General features: G+C 43.2%; 1 protein-coding gene across 5 annotated transcripts in view; it reads left to right on the top strand.

Annotated features, from left to right (window-relative positions):
• Positions 1-14,304, top strand: part of MCTP2 (multiple C2 and transmembrane domain containing 2) — a 162,956-nt gene that overhangs the window by 22,700 nt on the left and 125,952 nt on the right. For 4 of the 5 annotated variants that reach the window (XR_012670295.1, XM_048867608.2, XM_075133195.1 and 1 more), the window contains exon 2: positions 7,553-8,095. Coding sequence is in view for 4 of the 5 variants with exons in the window: in XM_048867608.2 (XP_048723565.1) it covers positions 7,625-8,095 (471 nt within the window). In the remaining variant the exon portion in view is untranslated. Of the gene's footprint in view, positions 1-2,534; positions 2,724-7,552; positions 8,096-14,304 lie in introns of those variants that run through there. The other variant, XM_075133193.1, reaches the window with a different exon arrangement.

Below are 14,304 nucleotides of genomic sequence, written 5' to 3' on the forward strand. Positions count from 1 at the left end.
TTCATCTGGTATCTTACACAACATTCTTTCTAGATAAAAAACAACAAGGAATCTGGTGGCACTTTAAAGACTAACAGATTTATTTGGGCATAAGCTTTTGTGGGTAAAAAAACTGCTGCTTCAGATGCAGGTAAATATTATGACAGCGGTGTATGAGGTGTAGTGAGTTTGTCAGGCTTACTAAGAGTTGCTGACATGCAGCAGTGAAACACTAATGGGCCTCTGTGTCACTCACTTACTCACTCCCCACCTAACCTCTTCCTGCCCTGTCTTGTCATCTATCTTGACATTTGGTATTCTGTAAACAATTTTGTGCCTTGGGGAAGTAGGAAATTGTAAAACTATGGGGGTTTAATGCTATCAGTGGCTGATACTTTTTATGTCCAACATTGGGGTACTTGGGTCAGTCTGACCAGTGCTTGTAATGTCGGAGTACTGTATTGTGTTCCTTAATATGATGTGTGCTGTGCCAAGTTTTTTCAAACATTCCTTGGATTATATTGTCATTAGGGAAAAAAGTGATATTCCTTAGGTTGGTGGAACAGATTTTGAGACACACTGGTCCACTATTCTTGAAGTATTTTGTTTTTATGGTGGTGGTGATGATGATATGGTATAAATTATTGGGGAAACACTTTATTCATAGTGTTATTTGTAGAGTGCTATATACATTGATAAGGGACTGCCCCATAGCAGCTATCGTTCAGATGGCCCTGTTCTACAAATACTGTTTACCGAGTGAAGTGCTTACTATCATGAATCCTTTCATGGAGAACTATGCCTGGTAGCGTTTGCAGGAGTAGGTTGTATGTTCGATAACAAAACAAAAGCAAACAAAGACGACAAGCCGTGGTGAATAGTCAGGAAAGTGTGTGTGTGTGTATGTATGTGGTGGGGAATAATGGAAAGGGAATAGGAAACACAGCTCTTTGAAGAGCTTTGTTCATCTAGGGAAGCAGATGTTATGAACTGGTCCTGTCTTTATCAACAGCATTTTGAATGTGACAGGTTTGTGTGTGAGAGAGCAAGAGAGAGCCAGCAAAACAGAAGGTGCTGGATAAAGATGAATTTGAATTTCAAAAGTCTTATTTTATGGCATTTTCTACAAACATGTTTGGCCTGGTAATTCTAAAATGATGTAATATTGGAAGTGGAGGCCCTATGACTGTGAATGGCCCATCGTGTTTGAAGGTGGAAAGGTTTCTAAATGAGAATTGTCAACAAAAGCAAGCTCAGTACAGCCTCCTATAGTTAAAGCATTGCACTGGGATTTGAATCTGGTCTCATTTGCTGGCTCTGCATCGACTTCCCTGTGTCCTTTGGCAAGTAATTTAGGGCCAGATTTATTTATATTGTTCCTCCACACAAGTGCAGTGTACTTGCTTCTCCCCTTGATTTCAGTTGGAGCTGTGGGCACTTACCTCACTAAAAAACAGGCCCCCTGGCCTCTCTGTGCCTCAGTTCCCCACTGGTGAGATACGGAGAATTCTTCCTACCTGAAAGAGGTGCAGTGATAAATTCATTTAGGCTTGATTTAAACACTGTTTTTGTACCTGTATAGCAGGGACCAGCAACCTTTGGCACACGGCCCACCAGGGATAGCCGCTGGCAGGCCGGGACGGTTTGTTTACCTGCAGTGTCTGCGGGTTCGGCCGATCGCAGCTCCTATTGGCTGCGGTTCGCCGTGCCAGGCCAATGGGGGCTGCAGGAAGTGGCGCAGGCCGAGGGATGTGCTGGCCACCACTTCCCACAGCCCCCATTGGCCTGGAATGGTGAACCGCAGCCAGTGGGAGCTGCGATCAGCCGAACCTGAAGATGCTGCAGGTAAACAAACCGTCCCGGCCTGCCAGCGGCTTTCCCTGGAGGGCTGCGGGCCAAAGGTTGCCGATCCCTGCTGTATAGCTATGTGGGTTAAGGGTGTGACTTTTTTTGTACCAAAATAATGGCACAGCCACTAGTGGGCAGTTTTATACCAGTACAAAAGTGCCATGCACCAGTATAGTTTGTTCGCTTTCCTGTATGGGAATAGCTATACTGATATAGATACTTTTACACTGATTTAACACAAAAGCAGTATTGCTACCCCCCAAATGCTCACAAACCACGAATTAGGGTCCCCCCCCAAAATCAAAGGAGTAGGTTAAAAATCATGAGATTTTAAAAAACAGAACAAAACAGGATTGTTTTTATTTTCCTTCTGACTGATAACAGTTTGTTTTATTTTAGCTGGTTGTAGAGTTTTGAAAATGTACAGTAAAATTGTACAAATGTGTTTTCCTGTGTTCCAACCTGCTGTAATTGTTCTGCCTCACACTTTTACAAAAATCTAATCCTCCCTGTGCAATTTATTAAGCTTCTTTCACTTATAGGGGCCTTACAAATGTCCAGTATATTGGTTTGCTGTTTTCGCAGGATGTGGTCAACGCCTTTCTCCGCCTCCCCTCCCCGCCCCCAAACTCATGGAAAAACTGTGCTTGCACACACATAGGTTGTTTGTTTCCACAAAGACCTGCTCTGAAAGGAAACCACTTTCCTGCTTGATTGCTTGGAATATCACTTATATAGCGAAAGCAAATCCTCCCAAAGGAGTTGATTAATTTATGAAGCATTTGATACCAGTAAGTGTCTCAGCCATTAAGTGCCTAATCCAAAGCTCTTTGGAATCAGTGGAAATCTTCAACAGGCTACGGATGAGACCCTAAGAGAATTACATGTACCTGAAGGTAGGTTCTTTGTTCCCTTTGCGTGTAAATCAGCTTTGGAACTGATGGAGCATTCTGTGCAATTTTTAAAGTCTGCCCAGGAAAGTGTGTTTGGGGATTCTTTTTTCTTTTTGAGTCAGGTTGTTTTGATAATAGCCTGTTTCTGAGATTGCATGCTATTAATGCTGTAGTCAATAAGACTTGTATTGAGTTAGCTCATTATTATTAATTGTTTATATTACATTAATACCCAGAGGGCCAATTTGGGATTATGGTCCAGTTGTGCTAATCACTACAGCAAGGAAAACACAGTACCTGCCTGAAGAGTTTACAATCTGAAAAGTAGAGCAATGTGGAGGGAGAGTGACACCCTTAAAATCTATCGATGAGAAAGATTGTATAAGTATATTATGAGGTCAGCAGGGACCCATATGATCATGTAGTCTGACCACCTGCATAACACAGGCTAACGAACCCCACCCAATAATTTCAGCATAAAGCCCATAGCTTCTAATTGAGTGATAGATTCTAGAAAGACATCTAGCCTGGATTTTTATATAAATTTTCTAACTTTTTAAAGTTTTATTATTTCATCAAAAAGATCAGCATGTCTCGACTCTTCCTTGGCCTTACTGCATCGTCGTCTGTCTGGCTGCGTGTTGGCACCGCAGCAGAAATGGGTCTGGAGGGGAGAATAGTGGCGTTATGCCTCAGAGAGCATTGCATGCATGAGGGGTGTGATGAAAGGATGTTCAAAGGTGTTTGTGGGAGGAGTTTTACAAGTGAGCAATTGAGGCTGGCGTCATTGGCGGAGAAGAGGAAACAGGGTGAGGGGTAGGGTGATGCATTAAGGGCCGTATCCAAAGCCCATTGAAGTCCATAGAAAGAGTCCCACTAACTTCAGGCAACTTTGCATCAGCCTGTGGGAGACCAGGAGTGGATATGTAGAGAGGGGCAGAGTTTAAAATGTGGATTAGTGGTTTGTTAATCAGCAGCTGGCTGGTTAAATTAAGTATATTCATCTCATTTCTACAGCTGAAAGCCATAGCTTAGTTTGTAAAGTAGTGTATGCAGAGATGAGTTCCCTAAGTATGCTGGCCTCAGTTATTAAATGCTCCATGGCCAAACTAATTGTGTTCTACCTCACAACTGTGCTGAAGTCTATTAAAACGTCTTCCTCCCTTGGTCCTCTCAGAGGGTCTGGTTTTGGCCATTCTAAATGAAATTAAAAAGTATTTCTGATGTGACTAGTCTCTCTGATATCAATGGGGCTATTTCAGGGGCCTCCTGATTCAGCGGATGCATTATACTAGGAAGTGATGATGGAGAGCAAGCCTGCCTCACACTCACCGTGCAACAGCAGCTCCTGTCCTACAGGGCTAGGCCTGACTCCTCGCTCTGGGCCTCGTGATCTGGTGCACGGGGTCACAAGTGGCAATCACTCAGATTTGGCCCCACCACCTCTCCATCGTGATGGAGGAATATGTACTACATGCATGAAAAAGGGTCTGCAGGATCTATGGCTGCGGGATAAGTGTTCGAACAAGTTTTACTCTGTGTGTGTGTGTGTGTGTGTAGATTAAAGTATGTCTCTTTAATCTAATTCAGATGGTATTCTACAAATTCATGCTCTTCTTGCCTACAGGCACCTTGGATTTATAGCTCTTGCTGTGCCAAACTTTCAAAGTGGTCTCCTCCAAAGAATAATTCTGACATGTAGTGGTGTGTTTCTGTGGGGAGGGAGGGACTTCCAGGGACAATAATGAGTGCAGGGAATCTAGGGACAATAATCAGTGCAGAGAATGTTATTAGCTGTGCATCAATTGAAGCCTGGATTACTAGATTCTTGGGTGTTGCCTTGAGCCATCACTGTTCACTCCACCTTGACTGATGAGTGGCAGTCCTCAGTGTTCTGTTTATGAGTTGGTATACTGGGATGCCCAAGAATTTGCTGAAAGTTTTAGATACTCTCCACAGAGCTATCTCCTGCACATCCTATCCTTTTTGGCCAACATATGTAAAGTACTGTCCCATGCTGAAGTGTCAGTAGAAAAGGTTTTAGAACAAATTGATACATTAGACAGGAATAAGTCATCAGGACCAGATGGTATTCACTCACAAGTTCTGAAGGAACTCAAATATGAAATTGCAAAACTACTACCTGTAGTATGTATCCTATTGTACAAACAAACGTCTGTACCAGATGACTGGAAGCTAGCTAATGTAACACCAATTTTAAAAAGGGCTCCATGGGTGATCATGGCAATTACAGGCAGGTAAACTTAACTTCAGTACTGGGAAAATTGGTAGAAACAAATGTAAAGAACAGAATTACCAGACATAGATAAACATGATTTGTTGGGGAAGAGTCAACATGGCTTTTGTAAAGGAAAATCATGCTTTACCAATCTGTGAGAATTCTTTTAGGGTGTCAACAAGCATGTGGATAAGAGTGATCCAGTCAATATAGAGTACTTGGCTTTCCGGAAAGCCTTTGACAAGGTCCTTCACCAAAGGCTCTTAAGGAAACTAAGTAGCCATGGGATAAAAGGGAAGATCCTCTCATGGATCATTAACTGGTTAAAAGATAGGAAACAAATGTTGAAGCCTGGAGGAGAAGACAGGGATAGATCATTCCAACTACCCTGTTCTGTACACTACCCCTGAAGCTTTGGTACTGGCCACTGTCAGAGACAGGATACTGGGCTAGATAGACCATTGGTTTGACCCAGTATGGCATTGCTTATGTTCTTTCAGGCAGGAAAGTGTGCACAGAAGCATTGCATTGCAGTTTTTTTTTCTCATGAAAATGTTACCATGCGTCAAATCTTTGTTTACAATATTTACTAAGCCAATCACTCTTCCAGATTACAGTACCTCTGGTTTCAGAGTGGTCACCGTGTTAGTCTGTATCAGCAAAACAACTGAGGAAGCCTTGTGGCACCTCATAGACTAACAAATTTATTTGGGCATAAGCTTTTGTGGGCTAAAACCCACTTTATCAGATGCATGGAGTGAACAAAGCAGAAAGCAGTGTAAATATTACAGCACATGAAAAGATGGGAGTTGTCTTACCAAGTGAGGGGTCAGTGCTAACGAGGCAAATTCAATTAAGGTGGAAGTGGCCTATTCTCAACAGCTGACAAGAAGGGGTGAATATCAAAGGAGGAAAATTACTTTTGTGCTAACGAGGCCAATGCAATCAAGGTGGACATCACCCATTTCCAACAGTTGACAAGAAGATGTGAGTATCTGCAGAGGGGAAAATTACTTTTTGTAGTGACCCATCCACTCCCAGTCTTTATTCAGGCCTAATTTGATGGTGTCCCATTTGCAAATTAATTCCAGTTCTGCAGTTCTTGTTGGAGTCTGTTTTTGAAATTTTTTGTTGTTGAAGAATTTGCCACTTTTAAGTCAGTTATTCAGTGTCCAGGGAGATTGAAGTGTTCTCCTTCCGGTTTGGGATCATCCTTCAGGATAAGTTGTAGATCTCTGATGCGCTAGAGAGGTTTTAGTTGGGCCTGTAGGTGATGGCTAGTGGCATTCTGTTATTTTCTTTGTTGGGCCTGTCCTATAGTAGGTGACTTCTGGGTACTCTTCTGGCTCTTTCAGTCTGTTTCCTCACTTCAGCAGGTGGGTATTGCCTCAAACAACTTTGACATTATAATAAAGAAGGCTGACCAAGGAGGTGCTGTAGTCAGCATGAATAGGTCGGAATATGAACCAGAGAGAGTTGCCTAGCAGCCTGACACCACATTCTACAGCCTGATCCCACTGAGGGCTACCAAAAGAAACTACATCATCTACTCAAGAAACTCCCTGAAGAAGCATAGGAACAAATCTACACAGACACACCCCTAGAACCCCGACCAGGGGTATACTATCTGCTTTCCAGTGCATCAAGGATCTGCAACCTATCCTGAAGGATGACCATCAGGGGCTCGTTCACCTGCACATCTACCAATGTGATATATGCCATCATGTGCCAGGAATACCCCTCTGCCATGTATGTTGGCCAAACCGGACAGTCTCTATGCAAAAGAATAAATGGACACAAATCAGACATCAAGAATTGCAACATTTTAAAAAACCAGTAGGAGAACACTTCAATCTCTCTGGACACTCAATAACAGACTTAAAAGTGGCAAATTCTTCAACAAAAAAACCTTCAAAAACAGACTCCAGTGAGAAATTGCAGAACTGGAATTAATTTGCAAATGGGACACCATTAAATTAGGCCTGAATAAAGACTGGGAGTGGATGGGTCACTACAAAAAGTAATTTTCCCCTCTGCGGATACTCGCACCTTCTTGTCAACTGTTGAAAATGGGCAACGTCCACCTTGATTGCATTGGTCTTGTTAGCACTGACCCCCCCACTTGGTAGGCAACTCCCATCTTTTCATGTGCTGTAATATTTATACTGCTTTCTGTGTTGTTCACTCCATGCATCTGATGAAGTGGGTTTTAGCCCACAAAAGCTTATGCCCAAATAAATTTGTTAGTCTCTAAGGTGCCACAAGGACTCCTAGTAACTCTAGCAGTTGTCAAGTTGAATATTTTAATTCATAAAGTTTGATAACCCACAATATCAGGTTTCAGAAAGGGGAAAGAGTGGAAATGGCCCACTTCTGATGATCCTAAAGGAAATGGGCCTCACATAATCTTAACCATCATTCCTTAGCATAGGGCACACTTTCTACTGCTCATTCCCTTCTAATAACACAGTATGCTTTCCTCTTACTTGTTAGAAATGGACTGAAGGTCTGTGGGTGAGACATCATGAGCCATAATCCAGAACTGCTGTTCACTTTAACGATTTGGCTTTTATTCTTCTCACATTCTTTTTAGTGACCTTATGAATTACTGAAGTCCATTCAAAACCAACAATGCCAAGGAGCTGGTGACATCCCTGTTGCAGCTATGGATTTGGATAGATCCTCTGTCTGGGGATCCCTGAAACAGAAAACCAGGCCTTTGTTACAAAACTTCAACATAAAGATGATAAAGAAAAGCTCTAGAAAAATGGTGGCTAGAAGGCAAAGGCATTCCTTGGACCGACGCCTCAGCGTATCTGTGCCCGACATACTGGAGAGTGAGTCTTTCACAGGCGAAGAAACTACTTATTCAGGTTCCCAGGCCCTGTCCACCTTTATCCCCAGCACTCTTTCCAGCTCGGTCATGTCTCTCAAGAGCAGCAGCACTTCTTTGAAACGGGCAGGAGAGGACCTGCAATGGAGACAGCAGGAGGCTGTGCACACGGAGATCAACATAACTGAAACAGAAACGGAAGTCATGTGTGGATCAGAACCCAGGCGGAAATCCAGCATTGACCTCTTAGCATTGCTTCAGAGAGCTCGCCTGAGTGGTAATCTGACAGAAGAAATGACTGAGGTAAGGGGCTTTTGGATAAGCCAGGGTAAGTAACCATGTCAGAGTTTGCATTCTGTCCTTTATCTGGGTTGGTTATGAAGGGATGAAGAAAGGCTAAAAATAAATTTTTAGGTCAGTAAAAATTAACGTATATAACTTGAGAATAAATCCTATTCCAAATTTTCCCTTTCATATACTGGAAAGTTCTAAATGCCACATTGGAACATTGTTCTAGCATCTGGCTTTGGCAAGTGCAGGATACTTTTAAAGGCAAATTTTTGAAGGTTCTCAAAAGAATGATCCCTTGATTCAAAAGCGTTTGTAGGCTTCTGACCTTCAAAATATGTTGCTCTCTGAAACATTTGGTGTAATACTTTCTTTGTTATCATAATATACTGGTTTCATCAGATAGCAAAGACCCACCCAAACCAGATTGAATAGTAGAGTGGGAGGGAGAGCAAGGTAAACTCTGCCTGAAATATGAGCTAACTGAAATAACTCGATGGCGTACAGTGAACTTGTTGGATTCTGCTCAGGAATTTCATTCAGGTTTTCATTACAGGATGATCAATCTGGTTAAAAGCACAGACAAAAGGGTTTTCTAACACTCCCATTTAATACTCATGGAAATGAGAGACTACCACTGATTGCAGGAGGCATGTGAACTTTGTCAGTGTATCTCTGCCAGGGTTATTCAGTCCTGACTAGCATCACCACTTGCCTATGTGTGTGTGTCTTTACAATATGTGTCATTAATACTACTTACTGACCTGTTCCATTGCTGTCCTCCTGCACCATTTAAGCTCCATTTTCTTTTGAGTCAAAGTGGTATTTGCTGTCTACAGTGAGATTCAAATAGAGCGAAGAAACCTGGGCCATACCCGTATCTTGCTAAACAGATGTTTAGTGTAGTGGCTCATGTTTCAAAAGTGGGGGCCATATTCACACAAGCTGATGCAGAAAGTGTAAAACACACCTCAATGAACCCCTGCCCTCAAGTATCCTATATGCCAGGAGGGATTCATCTACAGAAAAAGCTGTTCCTCCTGCCATCCCACTTGCCCCTTTCTGGTGTTTCCTACTCTTGGGGCCTTGTACCCGGGAGTGAATCCCATTGTCCCCGGGAGTGAATCTGGTCTACTGCTCTAGCCTTGGTAGTGACCTCGTCTAGTTACTGGTTTAGTCTAGAATGTGGTTTAGCCCCCATCCAAATGGTTGCCAAGCTTGCAGTTAAAAATCATTGTAGCTGACATTGTGACAGTTCCTTAGGGCTGTTCCCTGTCCATTGCCAGGGCGCTAAATGTTCTGCAGCCACAGAATCCAACCCAGGCCACAGAAATGTTCTCCAGAACTTAAGCTTTCAATTTAAAACAAACAAACAAAAAAATCTGTCCCTTATGGTTGCAGAGATAAGTTTCCAAGTGTAAGACAAGTACTAAACCAATGCAGTGCTGTGTTCCTGAAATCTGTCCGTTAAACGATAACTTGGAGAGATGAGAACTACTCCATTTATTGTAAATAACTATATCGTTAGCTGTTTCACTGCTGTTCATTCTAGCCGAAACATCCAGTCCCACAATCCCAAACAGTGACAAAATCCCTGATTTTTCCCTGATGTAGATATCACAATTTAGGGGTGGTTTACATTAGAGAAGTTGGGGAAATGGTATAACCAAGACATTTTATAATTGCACTATAAAGTTGTAATGACTTCTGATATATATGAGGGATATATTTACTGTTATAACTGAATAGTGAGTTCTAAAATGCCTAACCTGTCCTGGCTGGAGTAATTATCATTATTAATTTTATTATCATATTGTACTTTGTACTACTTTAAATAATGACAATCAAATAATAATATTTTCCTACAATGTAACTTTATCTTGTACGAACTTTAGCAGTGCCAGTTTAAAAGTCCATTAGCTAACACATAACTTTAGACACTGGGCAGATGAAGGTCACTTATTTTCAAATGTATTTTTAGTTCTATCTGTAAAATAACTTAAAATTTGCATGAAAATAAATGTAGTTCCAACTATGATACCAATAGCAATTATGTGAGTCACATACATGATTGTGATCAGTAAACATAAATGCCAAAATAATTTAGAAAAATAAATTCCCTTTCTTCATAAACAAGAAAAAAACTTAATCACATATGTTAAAATTATGTTTTTAGTTTAAGACAATTGACTAAAATAGAGTAGATAATGGGAATAATACAGAGTGTGTCTGTTAGAGAAAGTAAGCAGATTTTATTAATGTTTGTTTATCTGTACTAAAGATAGTGTACAAAGTATCAAACTTGTGTTTCTGATATCTGTGTTAAAGCTCTAGAACTGATACCTCAAGGTTTGGGATTGGGAATAACTTGCTGTATTATCTCCTTTTTGTTCTAAATTTACATATAAACTTTAAACATGGCTTTAATTGGAGTTTGTATATATATATTTTTTTCTTTATATAACAATTAGATACAGTGCTCCTGTCAGCTAATTCCTAAATTATTATCGGCAAAAACCCTAGAGTTTTCAGGTGCCCAAGTAGTCCATGGAATCATGGCTAAAGTTTCCTCCGAGCCCCCCTGTCATAAATATAAAGGGAAGGGTAACCACCTTTCTGTATACAGAACTATAAAATCCCTCCTGGCCAGAGGCAAAACCCTTTCACCTGTAAAGGGTTAAGAAGCTAAGATAACCTTGCTGGCACCTGACCAAAATGACAATGAGGAGAGAAGATACTTTCAAAGCTGGGGGGCGGGGGGGAGGAAACAAAGGGTCGGTCTGTCTGTCTGTGTGATGCTTTTGCTGGGAACAGATCAGAAATGCAACTCAGAACTCCTGTAAAAAGTTAGTAAGTAATCTAGCTAGAAATGTGTTATATTTCTTTTGTTTAATGGCTGGTAAAATAGCTGTGCTGAATGGAATGTATATTCCTGTTTTTGTGTCTTTTTGTAACTTAAGGTTTTGCCTAGAGGGATTCTCTACGTTTTGAATCTGATTACCCTGTAAGGTATTTACCATCCTGATTTTACAGAGGTGATTCTTTTACCTTTTCTTTAAAGAAAAGTCTTCTTTTAAGAACCTGATTGCTTTTTCATTGTCTTAAGATCCAAGGGTTTGGGTCTGTGTTCACCTGTACAAATTGGTGAGGATTTTTATCAAGCCTTCCCCAGGAAAGGGGGTGTAGGGCTTGGGGGGATATTTTTGGGGGAAGACGTCTCCCAGTAGGCTCTTTTCTGTTCTTTGTTTAACACGCTTGGTGGTGGCAGCATAGGGTTCAAAGACAAGGCAAAGTCTGTACCTTGAGGAAGTTTTTAACCTAAGCTGGTAAGAATAAGCTTAGGGGGTCTTTCATGCAGGTCCCCACATCTGTACCCTAGAGTTCAGAGTGGGGAAGGAACCCCAAAATCCGAAATGGTGCTCCGGGTGAGCCAGGAGTGGCCAGAGGGCTGCAACAGGGCCATGGGCTCTGGTAAGATGCAACCCCAGTGTGATGGTGCAAAGCCCGCCTTGAGGCACATGCTGAGCATCAGGCACCACAAGTCACAGCAGTGGCGCAGAAGGGTGGCAATATACCATATACCACGCCACGCTTATTATATGCCGCCACTGCTGGCGGTGGTGTTGCCTTCAGAGCTGGGTGCCCGGCTAGTACCCGCCAATATCAGGCTGCCCTGCCAGTGATTAATTTGTGCCAGGGCTGAGCTCTGGCATCTCTTTTTCATTTCAAATTAAACACTGGGGGAGGCAGTGGGGCCCAGAGGCAATGGGGCGGGGGGGAATCCCAGGGAGACCAAGGAGCCAGGAGTGATGGGGGGGGCACCAAAATAAAAGCTTGCCCAGGGTGCCATTTTCCCTAAGGCCAGCCCTATTCTTATGCTCTAAAACAGGGGTGGGGAATCTTTTTTTCTATCGGGGGCCATTGACACCCAGAAAAAATCGGGCCTCACACAAACAGAAAGCGAGGGTCTGATCCAAAGCCAAAGTCTTTGACGACCCCAGTCTTTGGATCAGATGCTGTGATGCAGTTCTCACCATAAATCAGCCCTACCATCCCCTGGTGCTGTCGTGTGGTCTTCTCTGAATTTCCCCCGGTTTGTCAGTATATTTCTGTGGGGCCCAGTACCAAGTGCAGGATCCCTGGGAGCATGGGGGAGGGTTCCTCCCCAGAACTGGACTGAGGGGGCTGTCCTCTCCCTGTTTTGGGGTGGGTGGCCCAGTGGCATAGCCAGGACGGGACACTTGGGTGGGCCCTGACTTTTGGTGGGTGGGAAATGATGGGGGGGGGCAGGAGGAGGGTTTGGGGCTGCCTCCCACCCACCCCCTCCAGGCTTCCTTGCAAGGGGCGATGGACACTCTGGGCAGGGGCGCCCCAGGCGCTCACCCAGCTCTGAGAAGAGACACTGCTCTCCAGCAGCAACGGCTCCCTCCCACCACCCTGCACCGGGCCTGACTCCCCAAGGGCAGGTCTACCTTTTTTGAGCATTCCTCTGTTGCTGATGGGTCACCCACTTGCTCACCCACCTGCCACTGGGTCAAGGGAGCATGCTCAGGAGCCCCAGCCAGTTGGGGCCCCCAGAAAAATGGGTGCCCCCACCTGCTCTGACCCCCCTGCCCGGTGCTTCTGCCGGGGAATGGGGTCAGGGCGCACGGGATCTTGCCTCAACCCCACTCATTCAGGCATTTCAGAGTTGCTGCAAAAAAAAAAAAAAAAAGGCACCCAGTCTATAAAATTATGTATCTCTTACTATGATCAAAGAGAAAAGGAGCTGCTAGAAAAGCATTCTCTGAGTACCCCCCTGCTTTGGAATTTGCTGCCCTGTCTTGGTGACCTTCAGAAGACCTTGCAAGGCTCCTCTTTTCTCTAGGTCTTTTGAAAACTGAAGTGTTGCTAGAGAGATGATATTTGGGGGAGAATGGATGATTCTTCAGTGTGAATTTTCTTTTGCTTGGGGGCTAGCCATCTATTGTCACTATCTGGTGGTGGCTCTCTGTGTTATGTCTTACCCTTTTAAATAGATGTCAGTAGTGCCTACAGCCTGGCTAAAGTGCCTTTTTAAGTTTTCCATAATATATAATGAATATTTTTATCCTTGCATTTTGGGCACCCAATATTTACCAGTGAATGGATCACAGAAGTGTTTCCTCTGTGTGTCTTATTTTGTTAGCTTATTTAAAATGGTAAATGAAACAAAATACTGGGCTCCATCCTGCTGACATTCACTCCATTGTAGTAATTTCAGGGACTGCAGTGGAGTGACTCCGGATTTACACCAGTTTAAATGACAGCAGAATTTGGCCTAATGCAAGGAGGATAGGCTTTGATGAGTGATCACATTTATTAGGTGCCCGCTGAAATGTCGTTATACTCATTATACACTGGAGAAGGGTGGCAGTTTGACAACCCTAAAGATGGAAGGCCAGTTTATCCACGGAACAGGTATATCACAAGCAGCAGCAGCCGTGTAGCCTTCCTGCACACACCAGTGTCCCTCAACTCTGATTTGGAGGGATGACCTCTAAGGATGAAAGAGAAGCTTGAGTTTAATAACCCATTTAATCCCTGGCCTCTCTGCTGAGACACCCACAAGGGTGCCAATTAATGCAGTTGTTGGGGTTTCTTTTGAGACATGGATACTTTGGCATGGTAAATGGACTAAGACCACCAAGTCATAACTAGTAACAACTTTACAGTAGGTCACTAACGACCTGGGTCCTATCCCATTGCCTGCTTGTATCTCAACTGTCCCTCCAGATAAGGTCAGAGAAGATGGAGATTGTAAGGTCTTTGGGGATAGGGACTGTCTTGCTGTGTGTCTCTACAGCAACAAGCACAGTAGGACTTCAATCCTGATTAGGGCCTCTGGATACTACCAGAATACAAATAACAATGATAGAGGGAAAATCTCTTCCTACATTTGAGCAGGAATTGGACAGCGCTTTATATTCCGGTTTATAAGGTGAATGACTAAGAAACATTAGCTATGTGAATGATGCTGATTTTACAGTTCAAGTATAGGAGGTCACAGGCCCACCGACAGCAATTCTGGGCCCCAGGGTAATTGCCCCCTTTGCCACCCCCCCCACCCCCATCAGCAGGCCTGGGAGGTCAAATTCTGCAAACCTTATTTGGGCAAAATTCTCCTTGTGACCTTGAGCACCTGATTTAACAGAAGTTTTCTCTGATCCAGATTTGGCTCCCTATGTATCTCTTCTCATTTTGCA

This window comes from Caretta caretta, chromosome 10, assembly GCF_965140235.1.
Source record: "Caretta caretta isolate rCarCar2 chromosome 10, rCarCar1.hap1, whole genome shotgun sequence".
NCBI classification, from domain to species: domain Eukaryota; kingdom Metazoa; phylum Chordata; order Testudines; family Cheloniidae; genus Caretta; species Caretta caretta.